This window comes from Symphalangus syndactylus, chromosome 6 (assembly GCF_028878055.3).
Source record: "Symphalangus syndactylus isolate Jambi chromosome 6, NHGRI_mSymSyn1-v2.1_pri, whole genome shotgun sequence".
Classification (NCBI taxonomy): Eukaryota; Metazoa; Chordata; class Mammalia; order Primates; family Hylobatidae; genus Symphalangus; species Symphalangus syndactylus.
In genome coordinates, this window is record NC_072428.2 from 13,881,445 (window position 1) to 13,908,359 (window position 26,915).

Here is a 26,915-nt window from a genome sequence, read left to right on the forward strand (position 1 = left end):
AAACATTCAAATTATTATTCTGTTGCTATTTTGATATGTACAATAGATTATTGCAAACTCTAATCACCCTACTGATCTATCCAGCACTGTTTGTTTATTTATTTATGTGTTTGTTTGTTTTTTCTTGAGATGGAGTCTTGCTTTGTTGCCCAGCCTGGAGTGCCCTGGGGCAATCTCGGCTTACTGCAACCTCCACCTTTCAGGTTCAAGCAATTCTGCCTCAGCCTCTCAAGTAGCTGGGATTATAGGCGCACAAAACCATACCTGGCTAATTTTTGTATTTTTATTAGAGACAGGTTTCACCATGTTGGCCAGGCTGGTCTCTAAGTCCTGACCTCAGCTGATCCACCCTCCTCGGCCTCCCAAAGTGCTGCTATTACAGATGTGAGCCACCATGCCCAGCATAGCACTAGGCTTTCTTTCTTCTTTCAAACCATATATTTGTACTCATTAATCATCTTTTAATGAAAATTGAGAAGAGATTGGGGTAGACTACAGGAGAAATATCCTCATGTGGGAGTCAAGTCATTTTTTTATTCTTGAATGCCTGTTATAGTAAAGCACAATTCAGCTTATGTTTGGCAGCCCAATAAGTGAAAGTTACAAGGAAGCAGATTCTGGGTCACTATTCATGAGAAATATGTAGCAATTAGGTCTTTCCATCAGTGAAATGACAACTTTGAGGTAGTCACCACTTCACTTCGCTGGAAGAGTTTAAACTGAGAACAGAAGGTCTATCATCACAGAAGATTCCTGATTTGCATAGCTTAGCTGGAGAGTACTTTGTAGATGTGGACGCACATGGAGGACCTTTTGACCAAGTGGCAGAAATTATGAAGAGAACTGCTCAGCTCAACACAGGGTTACCTGGACTTCCCTTGCCCCTTACTCTGTATTCAGGACACATAAAAGGAAATGATCTGGGCCGCTGGACTGTAATTCATGTGGAAGAGAAGGAAATAACTCCTTGGTGGATGTGAGCTATGAGGAAGAATGATGACACTACTCTATGTTCCATGACTCTGTACCTGGAGAAATAACGGGACTTGATCAATGATAATGTTTGGTGTGGGGATCCTGATGATAAAGAGGTAAGTGTGGTTTCATCTGAGAGAATAATGATGTTTTAGCTCCATGTTCTGTGGCTCTAATCCCAGCAAGTAAGTCTGGGACAATTGATGGCTTCTGACACCTTGGCAGTGGCACTATTTCTGAGCCATGTGCCATGGCCAAACAGCTCTCAATACTGCAGACAGCTTCATTACTGTGGGCCCATCCTTCACTTAGCAGCAGACCATCTTCCATCACGTAAAGATAAATGGGAAAATCTCACAGGCTCTACATGTTTTCAATATTACCGTCTTTCTTCTGTCCAGACCAGGTTTGGTTTATGCATTCTGCTGCCTGCCTTCTGAACTATGGTGCAGAAGGCCTCTGGCACCACCCACCCCTCTAATGACATGTGAAACATGGACAAGAGGATCTGATTTTCTCAATAGACTCTGCAGAGTGGGAATCTCTGCAGCAATCAAAGAATGACGGAGTGTACCCTGGGTTGTCCAGGAACAGGCTGGAGGTTCATTGCTGCTTTAATCATCAAAAGCAATTTCATTCTCATTTCTGAGTAGGAAGGAAGTGAATATAACTTCCTCCAAGAATCAGAATGGGCTACTAGCAAGGCTTAATTTCCTGCCAGAAGAAGGTAAAATGTATCCTGGTGTTACAGGTAACATGAAATGGTATAGAGTTATGTAGCACTAAATTGAATTCAATGTTCTCCATCTTCAAATTGCAGAGAAGTACGGTCTCTGATGATCTCTAAGTCACAAAATGTACTGTTTCCTTCTTAGTGAACTGACAGAGCAAAGGTGGTAAGAAACGTATTAAATAAAAACCTTATGCACTTTTTTCCTGAATTTCAAGAGTGCTGCGTATGACTTAGTATTGAGGCCCTGAGCCAACGGATTCTCGCTGTTGTATCAAAACTGGGCTAAGGTGAAAGCTCAAAACAGAAGGCTTTAAGTGCCCCACCTTTGGAGAAGAGTCACGGGGAACTGCCTGTCTTCAGGCCAGATACTTCCCTGAAGGGGTATGAGAGTTTGGAAGAAATGGTCCCCTCTCCACTAGTGACTGCATCCCCATACCCACACTCAAGTCTAAGTGAGAAAGGGACTGGAGTGAGGCCTAATCCTCATGTAGATGACCTTCTGGTGGGAATTGTGTTCTTAGACGGAAGCCTTTTCCCCCTTTCTTCTTGGAGTGCAGAAAAAAGAAGTGAAACAGCTCACAGAGAATCACCCTGGGTTTTTGAGTACCCACTTGTAACTGTTGCACCTTGAGTTCTTGTTTCAGAAGGCTCCAGGAAGAAGCTTAGCCCCAGAAAAACAACAAAACTGGTTGGATCCAGAGATACCTGAGTTGGAGATGAACTTGGCAAGCTCTCCTCATTGCGATACTAAAAACCCTGCCCAGAGAGGAACTTATTCACAATTTTCTGTACATGCGACATATACAGCGGCATGATGGGCAACAGTGCCTGTGCTGCCTTTACTCCACCTCTACATATAACGACTCAGTTAATCAGCCTAATGAAAACCTTGTGTTCAGGGAAGCGCCACTGTGGAGTCCTCCTTACTTGTTGCAAGGAATGCAATTCCTTTGTTGAATCTTCCTTGGCTTTGGTCATTGGGCTGTCATCTACCAAGTGATTGGACTCACCCATTTTGTGCGTAACACAGTCTTGAAGGGGCTATAGCGAGGCACGTCTGAGAGAAGTATGAAGCAAATTCCACAACATTTTATTCATTCGGCTCCTCTGAGAGTTCAGACCTAATAGTTCCTAGGGCACCCCAGAAGGGGGCTCAGATGGTAGAGAAAGTGTGGCAGCTGAGGGCTGTCCAAATGGCCACTAGGCAAAGCAAAGGGACACCCAACCCATAGAAGGGAGAGGAAGCTTGTACAGCAGACAAGGTTTGTGAGAGAAATAGGCGCTCTGTTGATCAGGTCCTTGGGGAGAGCCAGAGAGAAGATTAGCATTGTCCCCAAGACAATCATGTGCTGATGTGAAGACCAACAATAAAAGGAAGCTATAAACACAAATAGAACCTGAATGAACCAGAGTGAGGCCAGACTCATCCTCACAATGACATGTGGACAGTCAACGATGAAGACTGCATTTCTCTGCTTCCTCACTGACTCCAACATTAGAACCCTGACCTAGAGGAGGGAGAGGCTCAGTTATTTTCATGCTCTTTCTCTGCTCTGGAAAGTCAGGGACACCTTTCTAGTGTGTGCTGGGAAAGGAGGTGGGGAGAGCTTTGAATACTGAAGTTTTAAACTAGATTGGCCTATGTTTTAATAATTAAAAATAGCCATCAGGAGATCAAGACCACGGTGAAAGCCCATCTCTACTAAAAACGCGAAAAATTAGCCGGGCGCGGTGGCAGGCGCCTGTAGTCCCAGCTACTCCGGAGGCTGAGGCAGGAGAATGGCGTGAACCCGGGAGATGGAGCTTGCAGTGAGCCAAGATCACGCCACTGCACTCCAGCCTGGGCGACCGAGCGAGACTTTGTCTCAAAAAAAAAAAAAAATAAATAAATAACCAGAAAGTTATAGAATATGCAAAAAATATCACTAAGGGATATAGAAAATAATGTAACATAGCACAGTGGACAATCAATGACTGAAAAAATATATAACCATTTCCATAAGGGACGTTGAGGGAGGTCCTAGAAGTGGCTTGCCCTTTCTACCTACATCTAATTGGCCAGAACCCAGTCCCCTGATCTCAACCTGATTGTACAGGAGGCTTGGGAACTTCTGCCCGTATGTCTAGGAAGAATAATGTTAATACATGGGACTATGTCATTGGTAACTACTTTGAAATCCAGCACACTGAACAACTTAGATAGAAGATGAAAATCTAGTGGTTTTGTAGAAATTATCACCTTAATGTTGAAAACTTGTCATGTAATTATACTATTCAGGAGTTATCACAGTGTTTACTCAAACCAACAACGTTTTACAGGTTGGGTCACTGAGAGAGTGTACTCTGATTTGTCTAGGATTAGAATCTATATTTAATCCTGCCAATCCTATGACATGGGTGCCAGGACTCTGAGTTTCTAGAGGAAACAAAAGAGCTAACAATTTAATGCCACAACTAATAGATGGTAGATTTATTTTTAGTACCTGGTTCTGTCTCGCTTCAATATCCCTGGTATTTCTATTATACACATGTCATCTGGTCATTTTGACTTCTTAAAATCCAAGGCCTTTCTTCCTCTCTTGGTTCAGGATGAATTTTCTGTGGCTCATTTTGACGATTCTATGAAGACCCCCTCTTGACTTTCCACATGACATATATTCACTGTGCCAAGGTTCATGCTGCCTAGCATCAGAGTTTATTGTTCCATCTGGCTATTATTATTCCATTTGCACAAGATCCTGGTGTGTCTGGTGCTTCCTTGGTATAAGGTTTCTGTTTTAATGGTTTTATGATGTGCTGAGCTGCATTTGGTGTGTTGGATGATTTCCTTAATTTGACTCTGATGTTTGTGAAGATTAAGTATTTACCAGTTCACACAGTTTTGGTTTTTGACTCATAAAACTGGTGCAGATGGGCCTGGGGCTCAATAATTCAATGACTGCTGATAAGTTTCATAATTTTGTTCATTTATTAATGGGACCACTGCTAGAGAGTCTTTCTCTATAATTTTCTTCTAGTCCCCTAAAACAATTGTCTGATATTAATATATTATCAATTTAATTCTCATGTTATCCTTTTCAGGTTTCATGGTAGGTTAGTAAAAACACTTTTCTAAAAAAATCCATTTAGTTTTTTTAAATAAGCATCACAATATTATAAATAGATGTTGGGGATTTTGGAACCCAAAATATGATGTTTTTAAAATAAGTTAAAAAATAAAAACTTATTAAGTTGCCAGCATGGCATGTTCTGATTTGCCACTTGGGTGCAGCCACCAGAAATAGATTAAATGCAGGACACATAGGCAATCTTTGGGTGTGATTGTAGTTACTGGATTGAAATTGAGAAATTAGCACAAGTGATTTGGTCTTTCTCTTGGTTGTCTTTAAAGACTGACCTTTGGCAAAGTCCCTTAGAAAGTTGTACACCCAACAGATATGTGTCAATGATATCCTATCTTTATGCCTGTCTCTGTGATCAAACATAATTTATTATTGAATCTTTTGATGTGCTGCTTTTGAAGTGCTCTCAGCCTTTGCGGAGTAGAGGATGTGTGTGTGTGTGTGTGTGTGTGTATGTATGTGAAATATGTATATATATTTCATATATAAATATAAACAAAAATATATTTTAGCACAAAGTGATAAGTGCAATAATTAATATGCACAATATACAGCTATAGCACAAATAAAGGAGGATAAATTGGACCAGAAATCAGTTTTTACAAAGGTTTAATTGATATTTAATCTCTCAGAGAACTGTTTATTTAAACAATCTTTTTCTGAGTATATTTCCATGTTACCCTCCTAATATGTATCTAATGTGTGGTATTTATATGATAGTTTATTTGAAAAACAATGCTAAAAGAAACACAGAGGTTGTGATTTGTTCACTGCCACAACACCATAGGAAACGAACATGGAGAGGATTCCTGGCTCAGATGACTTTTGTGAACCCCTTATTGTTTTTAGGTAGGCTTATGGGTAAAACCAACTAAAGGGAGAATAAATTCTGAAGCAGGTAAGCATATTGGCCAGTGGCTCTTCCTTACTGGAAGATGGAAAGGGAAGGTGGTTGGAAATTATATTAGTCTGTTCTCATGCTGCTATGAAGAAATACCTGAGACTGGATAATTTATAAAGGAAAGAGGTTTAATTGACTCACAGTTATGCATGGGAGACCTCAGGAAACTTACAGTCATGGCAGAAGGGGAAGCAAACATGTCCTTCACATGAAGGCAGGAAAGATAAGTGAATGCTGAGCAAAGAAGGAAAAGTCCCTTATAAAACCATCAAATCTCGTGCGAACTCACTCACTATTAAGAGAACAGCAGCATGGGGTAACTGCCCCCATGACTCAATTGCCTCCCACCAGATCCCTCCCATGACACGTAGAGATTATGGGAACTACAATTCAAGATGACATTTGGGAGGGGACACAGCCAAAACTATCAGAAATAAATACCTATATTGACTCTCTTGTGGAAAAGAAGACTGAATTAGGAGATGAGAGACTTGGATCCTAGTCTTACCTCCTCCACTAGTTCACTTCATGATCTTAGGCAATCTATTTAATAATTCTGAACCTTCATTAACTGTAGGTTATTTCTCAAGTTTCTTCAAAGTTTGACACTCTCTGATCTGGTCTGCAATTCACTCAGCAAACATTTATTTAATACCTATTGTGTATCTGGCAGTGGATTCTCTTGATAATGCTTGCTTAAATATTGCATCATGAAAATCAATATGTCATCTGCAAACAGGGACAATTTGACTTCCTCTTTTCCTAATTGAATACCCTTTATTTCTTTCTCCTGCCTGATTGCCCTGGCCAGAACTTCCAACACTATGTTGAATAGGAGTGGTGAGAGAGGGCATCCCTGTCTTGTGCCAGGTTTCAAAGAGAATGCTTCCAGTTTTTGCCCATTCAGTATGATATTGGCTGTGGGTTTGTCATAAATAGCTCTTATCTTGAGATACGTCCCATCAATACCTAATTTATTGAGAGTTTTTAGCACGAAGGGCTGTTGAATTTTGTCAAAGGCCTTTTCTGCATCTATTGAGATAATCAGCCCAAAATCTCCTTAAGCTGATAAGCAACTTCAGCAAAGTCTCAGGATACAAAATCAATGTACAAAAATCACAAGCATTCTTATACACCAATAACAGACAAACAGAGAGCCAAATCATGAGTGAACTCCCATTCACAATTGCTTCAAAGAGAATAAAATACCTAGGAATCCAACTTACAAGGGATGTGAAGGACCTCTTCAAGGAGAACTACAAACCACTGCTCAATGAAATAAAAGAGGATACAAAAAAATGGAAGAACATTCCATGCTCATGGGTAGGAAGAATCAATATCGTGAAAATGGCCATACTGCCCAAGGTAATTTATAGATTCAACACCATCCCCATCACGCTACTAATGACTTTCTTTCCAGAATTGGAAAAAGCTACTTTAAAGTTCATATGGAACCAAAAAAGTGCCCTCATTGCCAAGTCAATCCTAAGCTGAAAGAACAAAGCTGGAGGCATCACACTACCTGACTTTAAACTATACTACAAGGCTACAGTAACCAAAACAGCATGGTACTGGTACCAAAACAGAGATATAGACCAATGGAAGAGAACAGAGCCCTCAGAAATAATGCCACATATCTACAACTATCTGATCTTTGACAAACCTGACAAAAACAAGAAATGGAGTAAGGATTCCCTATTTAATAAATGGTGCTGGGAAAACTGGCTAGCCATATGTAGAAAGCTGAAACTGGATCCCTTCCTTACACCTTATACAAAAATTAATTCAAGATGGATTAAAGATTTAAATGTTAGCTGTAAAACCATAAAAATCCTAGAAGAAAACCTAGGCAATACCATTCAGGACATAGGCATGGGCAAGGACTTCATATCTAAAACATCAAAAGGAATGGCAACAAAAGCCAAAATTGACAAATGGGATCTAATTAAACTAAAGAGCTTCTGCACAGCAAAAGAAACTACCGTCAGAGTGAATAGGCAACCCACAAAATGGGAGAAAATTTTTGCAATCTACTCATCTGACAAAGGGCTAATATCCAGAATCTACAATGAACTCAAACAAATTTACAAGAAAAAGACAAACAACCCCATCAACAACTGGGCAAAGGACATGAACAGACACTTCTCAAAAGAAGACATTTATGCAGCCAAAAAACACATGAAAAAATACTCATCATCACTGGCCATCAGAGAAATGCAAATCAAAACCATAGTGAGATACCATCTCACACCAGTTAGAATGGCCATCATTAAAAAGTCAGGAAACAACAGGTGCTGGAGAGGATGTGGAGAAATAGGAACAGTTTTACACTGTTGGTGGGACTGTAAACTAGTTCAACCATTGTGGAAGTTAGTGTGGCGATTCCTCAGGGATCTAGAACTAGAAATACCATTTGACCCAGCCATCCCATTACTGGGTATATACCCAAAGGACTATAAAATCATGCTGCTATAAAGACACATGCACATGTATGTTTATTGCGGCACTATTCACAATAGCAAAGACTTGGAACCAACCTAAATGTCCAACAATGATTGACTGGATTAAGAAAATGTGGCACATATACACCATGGAACACTATGCAGCCATAAAAAATGATGAGTTCATGTCCGTTGTAGGGACATGGATGAATCTGGAAACCATCATTCTCAGCAGACTATTGCAAGGACAAAAAACCAAACACCGCGTGTTCTCACTCATAGGTGGGAATTGAACAATGAGATCACATGGACACAGGAAGGGGAACATCACACTCCGGGGACTGTTGTGGGGTGGGCGGAAGGGGGAGGGATAGCATTAGGAGATATACCTAATGTAAATGACGAGTTAATGGGTGCAGCACACCAACATGGCACATGTATATATATGTAACAAACCTGCACATTGTGCACATGTACCCTAAAACTTAAAGTATAATAAAAAAACAAGAAAATAAAAAGAAAATCAATGATTGGTTTCCTTTTTTTCATCCTTATGTTTTTCTCTGAGGCTTGAGGGCTATATCTTGGGGCTTAGATTTAGAAAATATCTTCAGTCTCCGAGAAGTTTGCTGTGCCTTCGCTATCATGCTACTTATTTTTTTCCCCTACTCCAGATGCTAACCATATGTATAGAATAACTTTTCTCTCTTATAGAGAACAGAGTTCTATTTTATTGAGTGTTGTTGCACATAGATCTCTGAATGTCCAGGAAATGGGAAATAGAGCTCTCTTCAGGGCAATTTGCCATTTTCACAGGTCGTTTGTCAGAGTTTGCAAGTAGATCAGTCCTTGCAAAGAGTGGAGTGTTTTGATTTTTAATTCCTTTTTCTTGTAATTAGAATACATTTTTTATTAAGAGCTGCTAGAAACCACATTTTTCCATCCATAAATTTAGCATCTCATGACACAGTGAGAATTACAATGGTAGGAAGAAAGGGGACTGTGCAGACAAAACAAAGACATAAAATGTAATGAGGGAAAAGTAGCCAGCTTGCCGCAACTGTAAAGAAGAAAACAACTTCAAGGGGGTCTGATTTATAGGGAATAATTATTATTAACTGATTTAGAAAACTGGGGCAAAGATAGGAAGTCACTGAAGTGGGTGTTGTTGCAAACTAATTTGAAGAATCCTTTTCTTCTAAGTTATTATAAAATAATAATTCTTGGTGAATGTGCCCTCTTTCACTTAAGGATTTTTGCAAGGACTTGAAAAATACTGCTTGAATAAAATTATGATACCTAAGGAGCACATTCAGACAACTATTTAAATGCAAAAGCAAAGGCCAGGAGCAATACATGGATTTGTCAAAAGTTGTCTAAGTGATCAGAACAGGAGAAACAGACCAAATTCTCAGCTTCTGTTATAGCAAATTCAGAAACTGGTTCCCACAGTGGAATTAAATTTTAATTAGAGAAACTTAATCTTCGCCATGCCTTTTAATCTAAGAGAGACCACTCACCTACTAATTCATTTATTCACTAATTCATCTGACATTTATTGAGCAACTACTATGTGCTGGGTACAGGCTTATGTGTTAAGAACACAAGGATGAGGAAGACGTGATCCATTCCATCAAAGAGTTTATATATTTAAAAAGTTGAGTTCAAATGAACGTGATTAAATAAGATATGCATTTTCCACTGTGAAATACTGATTAATAAAATGCTTAGAATTAGAAATACAGATGTTATGTTTTTGTTGTTGGTGGTGCATTTTTTCCCTTAAAATGAAGGGTGATTTTTTTTGCTATTTATACAATTTTAAAAAGTTCCCACCTTAGTAATATATATTTCAACTGACCCTAAGATGAGGAGAAATTGAAACAGAAACATCAGAGATAACCTGTTACAGCTGGAAAGAGCATTGAATTGGGAGACAGAACACCTGGATTGTAATTGTTTACTAATCCATTATATAAATTATTATGAGAGATTATACCTTTTTAGGCTTCATATTCATCATTTCTAAACACTGAGTTGGGGGTAGCTGGAGAGATCTCTAAGATTTTGAAGAAATTAAAAAAAATTATGCAAATATGTATTGGGCACCTGCTCTTATTTAAGCTAACATTGTTAAAAAAAAAAACCTGAGCTACAGAGGTGAACAAAATAGATCATAAGAGAAAAGGAAATTCAAGTAAGTATGGCATTCTGGAAGTCAGGTGAAGAAAATATTTCCCGGAAGAAGGTGGAGTCAATTGACAAATGTTGATGGAGCAGATAAAATGAGGATAAGAATCGACAAATGGGTTTAGCAAAATTAGTCATTGGTGACCCCAACAAGAATGGTTTTCAGGGGAATGATGGGGATAAAGATGTGATTAGAGTAGGTGCTAGGTGACAGACTAAAGATGCAAATGGCCAGTGGCTGTACCATATATAAAAATAGAACTTGGACTCACAATCTACAGCAACCAGTCTAGAGAAACCAACCCATTGTTGATTGAAAGCCCAGGAAGCCATCCTACTCTCTACAAGTCATATTTGTAGAAGTTGGACCACGATCTTCAGCAACAAAGTCCAACAATAACTTCGGTGACAATCAACCCAGAATGGTCAGGATTTGATTAATTACTGACAGCTCCCTAACTTTTTTATCTCTGCCTCCATTTTAAGACCAACAAGAGAAAGCCCCATCAGATGTGTACCACTAACAGATCACTTAAAGAAAATGTGAGAAGAGGAATTGGAAATAGGGAATATATATTAAGGGGACGTCAAAATGTTTGTGAAAATATAGAACAGAACATAAAAGTACTCTTGGAGGACAGGGACCACCTCTACAAAAAAAATTAAAAATCAATATCTCCCTCATCTCACACAGTATCTCAGGACCCTGTAGGGCAGTGGAGGTGCACCAAATAATAATAATAATAAAAAAATAAATAAAAGATGAAAATAAAAAAGATAAACTTTATTTCTTAACATAAACCCCATCAAGTTCAAGACATTTTTGTAAGTGATGATACAAGCCATTTAGTCCATTCCTAAAGAGCTGGGGAGGTCTTGGCAATTTAACCATGTCAATGCAGTCTTTTTTACATTATTAACTGAAGAAAAAATGGGTGCCCTTTAAAGACTTTTTAAGATTAGGAAACAAAAGGGAGTTAGAAAGAGCTGAATCAGGACTGTAAGGTGGATGTTCAATCATTTGCCACTGAAACTCTCACAAAATTGCTCTTGATTGACGAGAGGAATGAGTAGGAGCATTGTTGTTGGGAAAGAAGGGCTCTCTGGTGAAGCTCTCCCAGCTGTTTTTCTGCTAAAGTTTTGGAGTTCTCAAAGCACTCTCATAATAAGCTGATGTTAGAATTCTTTGGCCATCCAGAAAGTCAACAAGTAAAATACCTTGAACATTCCAAAATACTCTTGCTATAACCTTTGCTTTTGATGAGTCCACTTTTGCTTTGACTAGAGCACTCCCATCTCTTGTTAGCCATTGCTTTGATTGTCGTGTGTCTTTAGGACTGTACTGGTAAAGCCATATTTCATCCCCTGTTACAATTCTTTAAGAAAATGTCTCAGGATCTTCATCTGATTCGTTTAAAATTTCCACTGAAAGCTCTGCTCTTGTCTGCAACTGATCGTAGTGCAATGGTTTTGACACCGATGATGCAGAAATTTTGCTCAACTTTAGTTTCTCAGTCAGAATTGTGGAAGCTGAATTAGCTGAGATGTCTATGGTACTGGCTACTGTTTGTGCTATTAATTGCGAGTCCTCTTCAATTGGGGCATAGACAAGAGGAATGTTTTTTTGTCACAAATTGATGTGGATGGTCTGACACTGTGGGTTTTATCTTAAAGATGATCTCATCCTTTCTTAAAACGAGTTATCCATTTGTACACTGCTGATTTCTTTGGGGCATTGCTCCCCATAAACTTTTCATAAAGCATTAATTATTTCACCATTCTTCCACTCAAGCTTCATTAAAATTTGATGTTCTTGCTTCAATTTTAGCAGAGTGCCCGTTGCTCTCATTGGGGCTCTTTTCAAACTAATATCTTATTTTTCTTAGTGCCTCAAACTAGATCTTGTTCATTCATGTTATAACAAGTTAGTACAAGTTATTTTTGTGCATAAAACTTTGAACTTCATGTGTAGTTTTTTCATAGTATGCATTTCCATAAATTTTTGAAGACCCTTTGTGCAGTTCTGTTTATGAATTTTGCTATAAAGCAAGCAAAACAATGATCAGTACCTGAAGTGAGATATACTTCTTTTTATATTGTACTGGCCAGAACATCAAGTACAATGATTAACAGAAGCAGTATTAGTGGACATGCTTATTGCTTCCTGATATTTAAAAGAAATCTAAAGTTTTACCATTATGATATTTGCTGTGCATTTTTGTAGGACATCCTTTACTAAATACAGGAAATTCTCTTCTATTACTAATTTGGGAGGAGCTTTTTGTTTATTCGTTGTTTTGTCTGCTTGTTTAATCATGAGGGAGTGTTGGTTTTTTGGCAAATACCCTTGCTGTTTCTATGAAGACTATAATATGGCTTCTCATCTTTAATGTTTGTAGTACAGTGAATTATGTTAGATTTTCAACTGCTTAGCATTTTTGCATTTCTGGGTTAAATTCATATTGGACATGATAAATTTAAATGCATTGCTCATTTGGTTTGCTGATAGTGCTTAGGATTATATCATAAGTGAGATTTCCTATGTTTTTCTTTTTCTTGTACTACCTTATCAGGTTTTGGTATTAATATTTTACATGCTAAGCTCACAAAATGGATTCAGGAATGTTTCCCCTTTCCACCCTACTCTGAAGAAGTTTGTATAGATCAAAATTATCTATTCGTTATATTTCGATAGAGCTTACCTCTAAATGCTCATAGGCCAGGTATTTGAGTGTGTGTTTGTGTAGGTTCTGATTTCATTACTATAGTGCAATAAGTAGTACATCTTTAAAATTTCTCTTTGAGTCAGTTTCAGATCATTTCTCTAAAATTTTTATTTTGCTAGCATAATATTTTTTATAGTAGTTCTTTTTAAAAAAATTCAGGCATGTCATGTTTATAATACTAGACCTTTTTATTCTTTTTTTCAGAGCAGTAGTGAAAATTTATTAAAAATCTTCAGAACAGTAAGGAAAGTAGGAAAGTACAACTTGGAAGAGGGCCACACAGATGATTTGAGAAACCAAGTGCTCAGCTTGACCTCTTGACTTGGGGTTTTTATATCTTGGCATACTTCTGGTATCTTACTGGGAAGCTGCTGATCAGTTTCAGGTGTTTTCTTTTTTTTTTTTTTTTTTTTTTTTTTTTTTTTTTTTTGAGACGGAGTCTTGCTCTGTCGCCCAGGCTGGAGTGCAGTGGCGCAATCTCGGCTCCCTGCAAGCTCCGCCTCCCGGGTTCCCGCCATTCTCCTGCCTCAGCCTCTCCGAGTAGCTGGGACTACAGGCGCCCGCCATCACGCCCGGCTAATTTTTTTGTATTTTTTAGTAGCGACGGGGTTTCACCATGGTCTCGATCTCCTGACCTCGTGATCCGCCCGCCTCGGCCTCCCAAAGTGCTGGGATTACAAGCGTGAGCAACCGCGCCCGGCCTCAGGTGTTTTCTATCTATTAGAAGACTGTCTTTCCTGGCGCCAGCTGTAACCAATTATTACTTTAGCGAAACAGTTAACAACTGCCTGACCATCAGCTGATGCTTGCCCAACACTCTGGTGTGTGTGTGGGGGAGGCCCTCTCGTCTCCTACTCATGCCGGGCTAGCTACCCACTGTAACATTTTCCACTCAAGAGTCCAGGACCCCAAATCTTTGGAAGAAAATGGATGAAGGTCAGTCTTCTCTAACTGCTTCCTGCTGACAGAGGGGTGGTGGTGGCTGTGTGGGTCTTGGCTACTTGCTAGCTGTCAGGGCTGAGTTGTTTCCATGAGTTGGTGAAAGCAGTATTCAGCCAGCCTCAAGGGAGACAGGGGCAGGATTTTGTCTCTGTTATGTCCCACTGATGGGCAGTCTAGAGGTCCCCTGTAAAGGGTGATTGTTGAATATTGAGAGGACGATATCCTCACTGAGGAGCATCTGGTGCTTGATAGCTTGAAGGCCAGAGGGGGAAAACTGGCTTATTAGATTGGAAGACACAGACCAAAATGAAATAAGGGGGTGATGACAGCTTCAAAAATCCTGAGGCTGCCAACACGCCAGGTAGTTGGTGGCTATAGTTATGCCTGCTAAGACTTGAGTGCATGGGGTTTGGCTTTGTTTGGCTCCCTTGTAGACCTTTCTATTTTTATTATTTTATTATCTCACTTGTACTCACTTTTTTCTTGATCTTGATTTTTTTCTTTTGCTTTTGTTTTTTATTTAATTAGATTATGCTCATTTTATCAGTTCCTTTCTTCATTTTTTTGGTGTAAGTTCTTGTTCTGTTATCCAACATCTTAAGCTAATTAACTTTTAGTCTTTTTTTCCTGAGAATTTAAAGTATTTCTCTTTGTATATTATTATAATGGTATTCTTCACGTTTGATGCAAAGTATTTTATTATCGTTCAGTTCTAAGTATGTCCTAATGTTTAATTTTGACCTGTAAGTTATTTCTAAAATGCGTTGTTTTATATTTTATAATTTTATTTGATAATTTTATGAAGTTATTGTGACTTTAATTTTTGTTTAGTTAAAATGACTTAAGAAAATATAGTTTGGACTTGCTTTATGGCCTAATACATAGGAATCTAAACAAATGTTTAAAAGTTCTTTGTAAAATTGTGCATTTTGTGATTGAATACATTATTCTCTCATCTATCTACTATCTGTCTATCATTTGTCAAGCTTTCTATTGGCTTGCCTTATAAATTATTGAGAGAAGTAGGTTGACATGTTTTCATATTAATGGTGGATTTGTAAATTTCTTTTTTAAATTTTTGTGGGTACATAGTAGCTGTATATATTTATAGTGTACATAAGATATTTTGATACAGGCATACAGTGTGTAATAGTCACAAGAGAAGAAATGGGATATCCACAACATCAAGCACTTATCCTTTCTTTGTATTACAAACAACCCAATTATACTCTTCTAGTTATTTTTAAAAGTACAATTAAATTATTTTTGACAATAGTTACCCTGTTGGGGTATTAAATACTAGATCTTATTCACTCATTCTACTTTTTGTACCCGTTAACCATCTCCACTCCCCCTCTATACCTCTAATATGCTTTCCAGCCTCTAGTAACCATCATTTTATTCTCTATCTCCATGAGTTCGATTGTTTTAATTTTTAGATTCTACAATAAGTGAGAACATGCAAAGTCTGTTTTTCTGTGCTTGGCTTATTTCACTTAACGTAATGACCTCCAGTTTCATCTATGTTTTTGCAAATGACAGGATCTACTTCTTTTCAATGGCTGAATAGTACTTCATTAGGTATATGTGCCACATTTTCTTTCTTTATTCGTCTGTCGATGGATACTTAGATTGTTTCCAAATCTTATCTACTGTGAATAGAGCTGCTATAAACATAAGTGTGCAGATCTCTCTTTGACATACTGACTTCCTTTCTCTTGGGTGTATACCTAGCATTGGAATTGCTGGATCTCACGATAGCTCTATTTGTAGTTTTTTGAGGAACTGTTCTCCAAACTGTTCTCCATAGTGGTTGTTGGTTATACTAATTTATATTCCCACTATCAGTATATGAGGGTTTCCTTTTCTCCACATCTTCACCAGCATGTGTTATTGCCTGTCTTTTGGATAAAAGCCATTTTAATGGGGGATGAGATGATACCTCATTGTAGTTTTGATTTGCATTTCTCTGATGGTCAGTTATGATGAGCACCTTTTCATACATCTATTTTCCATTTGTAAGTCTTCTTTTGAGAAATGTGTATTCAGATCTTTTGCCCATTTTAAAATCAGATTATTAGATTTTTTCCTGTAGAGTTGTTTGAGCTACTTATATATTCTGATTATTAATTTCTTGTCAGATATGTAGTTTGCAAATATTTTCTATTCTGTGGGTTGTCTCTGCACTTTGTTTATTGTTTCCTTTGCTATGCAGAGGCTTTTTAACTTGCTGTGATCCTACTTGTCCAGTTTTGTTTGGGTTGCCTGTATTTTTGAGGTATTATCAATAAATGTTTGTCCAGCCCAATGTCCTGGAGAATTTCCCCAATGTTTTCTTGAAGTAGTTTCATAGTTTGAGGTCTTTTTAAGTCTTTAATCCATTTTGATTTGATTTTTGTACATGATGTGAGAGAGGGATCTAGTTTCATTCTTCTGCATCTGGATATACAGTTTTCCCAGCACCATTTATTGAAGAGACTGCCCTTTCCTCATTGAATGTCCTTGAAATTTTTGTCAAAAATGAATTCACTGTAGATGTATGGATTTGATTCTGGGTTCTATATTCTCTGTCCCATTGTTCTGTGGGTTTGCTTTTATGCCTGGTGCTATGCTGCTTTGGTTACTCTAGCTCAGTACTATAATTTGAAGTCAAGGAATGTGATTCCTCCAGTTTTGTTCTTTTTGCTCAGGATAGCTTTGGCTATTCGGGGTGTTTTGTGGTTCCATATAAATGTTAAGATCGTGTTCTTCCTATTTCTCTGAAGACTGTCATTGGTATTTTGATAGCGATTATATTAAGTCTGTAGATCGCTTTGGGTAATATGGACATGTTAACAATAATGATTCTTCCAATCCATGAACATTTCCATTTTCTGTGGCCTCTTCAATTTCTTTCATCAATGTTTTATAGCTTTTATTGTAGAGATCTTTCATTTCTTTGGTAAAGCTAGTTTCTAGGTATTCAATTCTATTTGTAGCTATTATAAATGGGATTACTTTCTTGATTTCTTTTTCAGATTGTTGTTGGCATATAGACATTCTACTGACTTTTGCATGTTGATTTTGTATCTTGCAACTTTACTGAATCTGTTTATCAGTTCTAATAATTTTTGGTGGAGTATTTAGGTTTTCCCAATCTAAGATTATATCATCTGCAAACAAGGATAATTTGAGTTCTCCCTTTCCAATTTGGATGCCCTTCTTTCTCTTGTCTCATTCTTCTAGCTAGGACTTCCAGTACTGTATTGATTAAAAGTGGTGACAGTAGGCATCCTTGTCATGTTCCAGATCTTAAAGGAAAGGCTTTCAGTTTTTCCCCATTCAGTTTGTTACTAGCGGTGGGCTTGTCATATATGGCTTTTATTGTGTTGAGGTATGTTTCTTCTATAGCCAGTTTTTTTAAGGGTTGTTATCATGAACAGATGTTGAATTTTATCAACTGCTTTTTCAACATTAATTGAAATTATCATATGGTACTTGTCCTTCATCCTGTTCATATGCTGTATCACATTGATTAATTTGCATATGTTGAACCATCCTTTCACCCCTGGAATAAATCCCACTTTGTTATAGTGAATTATCTTTTTAATGCATTATTGAATTCAGTTTGTTGGTATTCTTTTGAGGATTTTTGCATCAATGTTCATCAGGGATATTGGCCTGTAGTTTTCTTTTTTTGATGTATCTTTGTCTGGTTTTGGTATCATGGTAATACTATCCTCATAGAGTAAGCTGGAAAGTATTTCTTCCTTTTCTATTTTTTGGAATAGTTTGAGTAGGATTGGTATTAGTTCTTCTTTAAATGTTTGGTACAATTCAGCAGTGAAACCATCTTCACTGCCAGGGCCTGGGCTTTTCTTTGCTGGGAGACTTTTTATTATGGCTTGTATTTTATTACTTGTCACTGATCTGTTCAGATTTTGAATTTCTTCATGGTCAAATCTTAGCAGGTTGTATTTGTCTAGGAAGTTATCCATTTTTTCCTAGGTTTTCCAATTTATTGGCATATAATTGCTCATAGTAGCCTCTAATGATGCTTTGAATTTCTGTGGTATCAGTTGTAATGTCTCCTTTTTCATCTCTGATTTTATTTGAGTCTTCTCTCATTTTTTTTTTTCTTAGTCTGGCTAGAGCTTTGCCAATTTTGTTTATCTTTTCAAAAAACCAATTTTTCATTCATTGATCTTTTGTATTGCTTTCTTTGTATCAGTTCATTTATTTCCACTCTGATCTTTATTATTTCTTCTACTAATTTTGGATTTGATTTTCTCTTGCTTTCTAGTTCTTTCAGATGCATCATTAGGTTGTTTATTTGAAGTTTTTCTTTTTTGATGTAGGCACTTATAGCTATAAACTTCTCTCTTAGTATTGCTTTTGCTGTATCCTATAGGTTTTGGTATGTTGTGATTCCATTATCATTTGTTTCAAGAAAAGTCTCAATTACCTTCTTAATTTCTTCTTTGACCCACTGGTCATTCAGGAGCATATTGTTTAATTCCCATGTGTTTCTATGGTTTTCAAAATTCCTTGTGTTATTGATTTGAAATTTCTTACAATTCAGAACCTAGAGTGCTAATCATTTACAAATTTCTTATAAATCATGCAAATTTTATTTTATGTATTTTGAGAGAATACTATGCATTTATTAGTTTGAAACTTTTATATATTCTGGCAAATTGAACTTTTATTATTTTTATTTAAACTATTTTATTGAGTATGTTTGAATAAAAAAGCTGTACATATTTGCAATTTAATAAGCTTGAAGATGAGCATGCACCTATGAAACCATCAGTACAATCTATGCCTTAAACATATTCATCACCTCCAAAAATTTCCTCCTACTCTCTCTAGTTTTTATTTTTACAATACATTATTTCATTGTAATTAATCTAGTTATGCTTCAGAATTTTGTTTGACTTGTAGTATAATTTATATCACATTAATATAACTACACCAGCTTTCTTTTGGCTAATATTGAATTAGTATGCCTTTTGCTGTTTTCTCTTTGTGGTTTCATTTTTAGACAAGTTTTTGTAGGCTGTCTTTGTCTTTTGTCTTGTAAATTTAAACCTTTTATAGATATGTGATGAGTTATATTTAGATGAATTTCTACCAACCTATTTCGTGCTATTTTTAAAATTTGTGGTGTGATTTCGAGCAAACAACTCACATGAAGGCTGCTTTTGCTTACGAATTCTCAAAGGTGATTAGAAAAAAAAACAGCTTTATTGAGGTATAAATGACATACAATAAATTACACATATTTAATTTGTTAAGTTTTGACATATGCACACCCATGACCACAATCAACATAATGAACATATCTGTCACACCAAAGGATTCATGATAAAACTTTGTAAACCCTCTGTTCCATTTGTTCCTGACCTTCTCACCATTCACATGCCACTGTGGATCTACTTTTTGCCAGTATAGATTAGTTTGTATTTTCTGGAATTTTATGTGGGGTATAATATAGTTTTTACTGTTTTCATCTAGTTTATTTCACTTTGCATAGTTATTTTTATATTTATCTGGTTATTACATGTACCAATACTTTATTCCTTTTTGTTGTGAGTAGTATTTGTGTGAAGATATTGCTACTTGTTTATCTATTTGCATGTTCATGAGTATTTGGGTTATTTCTAAATTTTGGCTATTCCATATAAAGCTTCTCTGAACATTTGTAAAGTCTGAACATATGATTTCTAGTAACTACATAGGAGTGAACTAGCTACATCATAAGATAGATGTATGTTCAACATTTTAAGAAATTGCCAAAGTATTTTTCAAAGCAGGTGTAGTATTTTACATTTCCACAAGGAGTGTATGAGTTTAAGTTCCTCTACATCCTCATCAAACCTTGGCTGGGAAGAGTTTTTAATTTAAATATAAAAGTTATATGTGTTGTTGTTGTTGTTGTTGTGTTTTAAATTTGCATTTCCCTAATGCTTAATGATGTTAAGTATTGGGTATCATTTCATCAATTTATTTGCTTTCTGTCTATCTTCTTTGCTAAGTATCTGTTCAAATCTTTTGCCCATTAGAAAAATTAGTTTGTTTTCTCATTGTTGAGTTTTCTGTGTTATGTACATATTCTGAACTCAAATCCTTTATCAGATAAATGATTTGCAAATATTTTTTCCAATCTTTGGCTTGTTTTGGTCACTTCTAAAATAAGTATCTTTCAAAGAGCAGAAGATTTTTATTTATATGAAGTTCAATGTTTTAATATTTAAAATAGATTGTTCTTTCGGTGTTTTGTATAGTAACTCCTTTGCGTAACCCAAATATTTCCTATTGTGTTTTATTCTAGAAGTTTTATAGCTGTAAGTTTTAATTTAGGTCTAAGATCCATTTTGAGTTAATATATAACATGAGGCATGGATTGATATTCACTTTTTTGCATATTGATATCTAATTATTAAAGAACAGTTTGTTGAAAAGACTGTCGTTTCGCTGAGTAATCTATACACCATTGAACAGTAATCCATATATGTTTAGTTCTATTTCTGGACTCTATCCTGATCCACTGATATATTATCTTTATACAAATACCACACCATGTGGATTATTGTAGCTTTATAGTAAGTCTTAATATCAGGTAGCACTAACACTTTAACTTTGTTCTTCCTTTTCAAAGTTGTTTTGGATATTCAGAGTCTTTTGCATTTCTATATTAATTTTAGAATCAGATTGTCAAATTCTACCATAAGGCAAGCTGGCAGTTTTCACTGGGGCTTCATTGAATCTATAGATAAATTTGGGGAAAATTGACATCAGAAACTATGGAGTCTTCTATTCCATGAACACATTATATCTCTCCATTTATTTTGGTCTTTAAAATTTTTTCTCAGCAATGTTTTGCTGCAGGTCTTGCAAAGATTTCTTGAGATTTATTCCTATTTATTGTTACATTTTTTAGGTCTTGTAAATGTTATTACTTTTTCAACTTCAATTTCTGATTGTTCATGATTACTATATAGAAATTCAATTTATTTTTGTATATTGGTTTTATATCTGGCAGACTTGCTAAACTAAATTAACTAGTTCTAAGAACTTTTGTTGGTGTAAACTCCATTGGGTTTTCTATATAGATAATCATGTTGTTTGTAAGTGTAGACTATCTTCTTGCTTTTCAAACAGAATGTCTTTTTTTTTTCTTTTTCTTGTCTTACTGCAATGACTAGTAATTACAGTTCAATTAATTGATATAGTGAGAGTAGACATCCTTGCCTTCTTCCTAATCTTAGCAGAAAAGCAGCCAGTCTTTTACCATTAAGTATGAAATTAGCTGTAGGTTTTCATAGATGCCCTTTATTAGATTCAGAAAATTCTCTTAATTTATGTTTACTGAGATTTTTTCAAGAATGAACATTGAATTTTGACAGATACTTTTTCTGTATATTCTAAGGTAATATGATTTTTTTAGGTTGTTCCTATGGTAAAGTATAATAATAGAGTTTCAAATGTTAAATAAATCTTTCATTCCTGGAGTAAACCTCACTTGGTATTATTAGTTTTATATGTTGTTGGATTTGATTTGCTAATATTTTGTTTAGAATTTTTGCAGCAGTTTTCAAGAGGAATATTGATCTTTAGGTGTTTTTTCCTTTGTAATTTTTGGGAGTTGAGATTAGTTATAAGGTTAATGCTGAAAGCATTCTAGTCTCTTCAATATTCTGAGTTTGTGTATGATTAATGCTTTTTTAAAAAAAATGCAGTACAATTCCCCCATTGAAGGCATGTGCACCTGGAATATTTTTTGTGGGAATGTTTTTACCTACAAGTTAAGTTTCTTTAATTTATACTGGTATATTAAGGTTATCTGTATTTACATTTTCTCCCAAAAATATCAGATAGTTTTACAACACAGGGTCCACACTTCATCTGGCCAGAATTAGGCAACATTCGGTAGTAGCTATCTCTAGTTTGCGATAGTCCCCACAATTCTTTATTGGCCAATATCCCTTATTTATATTATCTTCTTTGTTACAGTAAGCTTTTGGGTTACTAACTCTTTTGTTAAACTTTTTAATTAGTTGAGCATTAATTTGCATCAGTTTGTTATAGATTGTCAGAGCTAGTATAAATCCCAAAGATGATGTATTTCAATCTCCTAGTTTAATATGTTAAAAGCTGTAGTGTAAATTACAAGTTCACCCAGAAAGTTATAGGAGAATTAAAAGTAGATGCTAGGGGGTCGGGCACGGTGGCTCACACCTGTAATCCCAGCACTTTGGGAGGCCGAGGCGGGCGGATCACGAGCTCAGGAGATCGAGACCATCCTGGCTAACACGGTGAAACCCCATCTCTACTAAAAATTCAAAATAATTAGCCGGGCATGGTGGTGGGCGCCTGTAGTCCCAGCTACTCGGGAGGCTGAGGCAGGAGAATGGCGTGAACCCGGGAGGCGGAGCTTGCAGTGAGTCGAGATTGCACCATTATACTCCAGCCTGGGTGACAGAGCGAGGCTCCATCTCAAAAAAAAAAAAAACCAAAAAACAAGTAGATTCTAGGTTTCTTGTCATTTGCTTCAGTGCCATTTCATCGTCCTACCAGAGCCGGAAGGGGGATGGAGTGGAAAGATGACCTTCCCCTGGGGTTTGGCCATCCAGCAGCCGATCTCCTCTCTGCCTACGCTCCTTCTCTTCCCTGTGCTGCGAAGAATATTCTTCTGTTCTTCTGCTATTCTGTTTGTCCTCCTGTCTGCTCATCTGCTTGTCTGCTCGTGGAGCCTGGGGTTTGGGGTTTATATGGGTACAGAATGGGGGGTGTGGAGGGTCAAAAGGCAACATTTGGCAACAAATGGAAAACAAGAATGCCTGTTCTCATTTAGGGTCCTGGGTTTCCAGACTTGGGGGTGGGTGTTTTGCTGGAGAGCTGCCCTCTTCTACCCAGTAATTCCGTGTCTCCTGTCTATATCAATAGCATAGCCATAGAATTCTCTTCCGTCACACCTCCAAATATTTGACAAATGGGTCAGAATAATCTTGATGCAACGTATGAATTTTGTTTATAAGTCTTTTTTTATGATCAAATAAGAGCCTGAAAGACGTTGGGCCAAGGTGTCATATGAGGACATATTTATTAAGTCAGGAACAACTTAATAAGGAGCACCCCCAGATGCTCTTTTCCTCATCAACCCATTTGTCATATCAGTGTAGTGACTGGGAATAGCATTTGGGCCCTCCTAGTTCAGGTTCATTCCCTGACAATAACTGCTACAGTTCTTTTAAAGCAGACCTTAATAAAAACCACAAAAATATCATTGGGAAACCTGGGACTAATTCACCGCAGTAGACTACATAAAATTTGCTGAAAGTTAACATAATAGCCATATGTTTCTTGTTACAAAGTTGTGGTTAGCGACCAATGCCTCCTTATCAGATTTTTTAGTGGATCTTTACGGCAGGTAGTAAGGTAATATTTTTGGGCATGTCTGATCACGGTCTTCTAGCCACACCTTCTCCATTTTTGAGCCTCATCATTGCCCAGGGTACGCATTATTTTTCTTTATGTTACTTACAGAGATCTATGTCTCTCCTCTCAATATATCTTTCATGTTCAGTTCTTCATGAACAGGGTTTCTACTTAGCTAGAGCTCAGAAAGATTGTTTGCATTACCCCTGTCTTTTTAAAACTGTGAATTACTAACTTAGGGCTCTGAGCTGTTTGAGAACTGCAACAGATAGGATTCCCTGTTTTGCTTCAGATTGTCTTTTTTATTTCTAGAGGGAGTGTTATCTATCATCAGAACAAGAACCAAATAATGATTTATACTAGGTTCCATCCCAAGACTCTGGAGGTAATGTCTCCTTGTTGCTGGCAGAACTTTAGGGGGTAAATCTAGAGCTATAAAACAATAGTGATGTTTGTGGGCACAAAGTTTAACAGTAAGAATTTCTGGATACTTCTCTATGCTGTTTTGATGACAGCTATGACATTTACTGCTTCATTTGGTCTAAGGGGTTATTTTGTATGACTTTATTGTTTCTTTCTAGGCTTTCTAAGCCACTAGGCTTTTCATTTCAGCATCTATTTGAGTATCTCTTTGGAGAGAAAGATGATCTTGGATCGCATCTCTGTAGTCACGCCAATGGTTCCCAAATGCTGATTTGTGTATTCAATACCGACTGCATTATATCAGAATCCTTTGGGAGAACTTATTAAAAATACCCATTATCCCAGGATGCTTCCTTGAGTTTTTGATAAATTATAAATGGGATAAGGTCAAGGAGTCCGTGCTTCTAAAAAGCTCTTTGGGATATTCTTATATGAAGTTGTGTTAGGAAACACTGATCTAGATGGTGAGCATCCTATTTAGACTTGATGGAGTTTTGTATTTCAACACAAAATGATATTTAATGATAGTAACATTTGTTGGATACTTATTTTATGTGAGGCATTATGATAAGTATCTTTCTGTGGAGCATATATGTCACTTTTATGAGGATTACTTTAACGTTATCAGGTAAACCCAATTATTGTTCTTATATGGGGAAACTGAGGCCTTGCCCAAGATCATATAGCTAATGACTGGTACAGATGGGATTCAAACCTTGAGGCTCTAAGTCTATATATAAAACCACTTGATGGTAAATATCGTGCTACTTAAACTTGGAGTTCAGCACCACCCTGTCTCTAGCAGGGTGACGTTTGATAAGACATTCAAATATGCCAGAAAAATATGCATATTTGTAAAATGAAAAAAAATCCATTTTCTCATTTGTAAAATGAGAGGGTTAAACTAGGTAATTTTCAAGTTCTTTTTAACTAAAAAAATGCTTTTCCTATGAAAATTTAATTATCTTTAAAGAAGCATAACAATGAACTAATCTCTGACATATGAAATATTTACATACAATTTAGAGCAATATTCATGGAAATATAACAAATTAAGCACAGTTTGGCACTTTTCACACCGATCTTCCATTTTATCAACACTTAATATATACATTTTCTGCTCCAAATATCGATCTGTGTTTTTTTTCTTTAGTCATAATGTAGGTATTTAGCTCTTGAGCTTATCTACAGCTCAGTCATTCCTGGAATTGAATACCCCTTTGGGTTTTCTTTTGTCCTTTCTAACTCTCCTAGTAAAGAAAACTTTCTGGAATTATTGTTATTTTTAAAGAATGTGAGTTTCAGAAGGGGTCCTAACTGGTTTTGTCCTCTACTGTGTCCACTGTCTTCTGAGGATCAAAAACAGAGGGGAGTGACCAGCCCTCAGGCACTACACTTCCAGCATGGTTGTTTTTGTTTGGTTTAATCAGCTGAATCTTTTTTTGTATACCCAATTTGTTGTTTATGCCAAGCTTTCTACCCTCATAGAAGGTGGGGCTTGACAAAATAAGGATAATTACTAACCGTTCTTTATTAACCTCTGAAGGCTTTGTTGAAATCTAGTTCTAAGTCTTAAAGGTGGAAATCCCTTTTCCCAGGATTTCTATTTTAAAGAATTTATTTAGAAAACCATGTAGTAGTAGGCTGGGTGCAGTGGCTCACGCCTATAATACCAGCACTTTGGGAGGCCGAGGCAGGCGAATCCCCTAAGGCTGGGAGTTGGAGACTAGCCTGACCAACATGGAGAAACCCTGTCTCTACTAAAATATATATGTAATACAAAATTAGCTGGGCATGTAGCACATGACTGTAATCCCAGCTACTCGGGAGGCTGAGGCAGGAGAATCACTTGAACTCCGGAGGCGGAGGTTGTGATGAGCCAAGATCGCGCTATTGCACTCCAGCCTAGGCAACAAGAGGAAAACTCCGTCTCAAAAAAACAAAAAAGAAAAACATATAGTAGCTTATAGGCTTTGGCTTACATACTTTCATATTGAATTATATAATATAAATTAAGTAATATGAGTAATAAATACAGAGCTCACTCATACAGTAGTATAGTTGAGCATACTGAAATCATACAGGTACGTATAGATTATATATATAAATTATATATTACACATGCATCTTATATGTGATTTACTGTTACTATTAACTACTAATAATTTTTACCTCTGATAAGCTCATGGAACAAATTTTCAGGACTATTTTGACCATCACACAAATAATCTTACTGCTTTCTGTTCTCTGTTCCAGGAGACAGGCTTTCTTTATGGCTCCAAATTTCATGAAACGAAATGATGCAGAATATATTTATCTGCAACAGACCGTTGCTTTCCATTGAGTGATCATGAAAACACAGGAAGGAGAGTAAAGAGAGTCAAAGTAACATTTAAAATTCTGTTACAGTTTTTGCCTAATTTTCTTAAAAAAGCCCCTCAGCATACAAAAGTTAAATCTTACCTAGTCAAATAAAGATTATTTGATTATTTTGATGATAAAAGGCCTTGTCAATCATTCCTTTAAAATACTACTCCACATAGTTATCAGATTTGGAGCTATATGTGCAATCATCATTAATTTAAAGGGTCGTTGGGACCCTGAAGCTTACATAGATATATCATCAGAGAAGCTTTGTGAAAATAAATTTCTTCTCCAACTCACAGTATCATAAACCTCTGAATCTTCTTCATTTGTGAATATTATTTATGTAACATTATTTTCTGACCAATTAAATAGGGGACTTGAAGAGACACAATTAGAATAGGAAAGAACATCTGATTTGAAATCTAGCGATGGGTGTTACTATTTACTTCATTCCTTTCTTAAGAATAGGGCTTCATTCATAAAAGTTTTTTGAATGTCCTATGTTGAGCATCACAGGTGAGCTCAAAAGGAAAGCTGGACACTATCCCCAATGAGGTTACAGTTCATATGTGTGCAGTGACCTTGTGGTTTGAGGTTTTAAAAGAGTTCTGATTTCAACTGATCTGCGCAACGTTTCTTAAAAAAATCAAGATATTTTAGAAACATGTATTTATC

At 36.6% G+C, this 26,915-nt stretch overlaps 1 protein-coding gene across 1 annotated transcript in view; it reads left to right on the forward strand.

Moving 5' to 3' along the window:
• LOC129484124 (uncharacterized) overlaps positions 1-26,217 on the forward strand; it is a 140,124-nt gene extending 113,907 nt beyond the window's left edge. Inside the window, exon 5 of the mRNA XM_055281513.1 lies at positions 26,130-26,217. Within this exon, the coding sequence (XP_055137488.1) occupies positions 26,130-26,217 (88 nt within the window). The remainder of the gene's footprint in view (positions 1-26,129) is intronic.
• Positions 26,218-26,915: the final 698 nt, after the last annotated feature.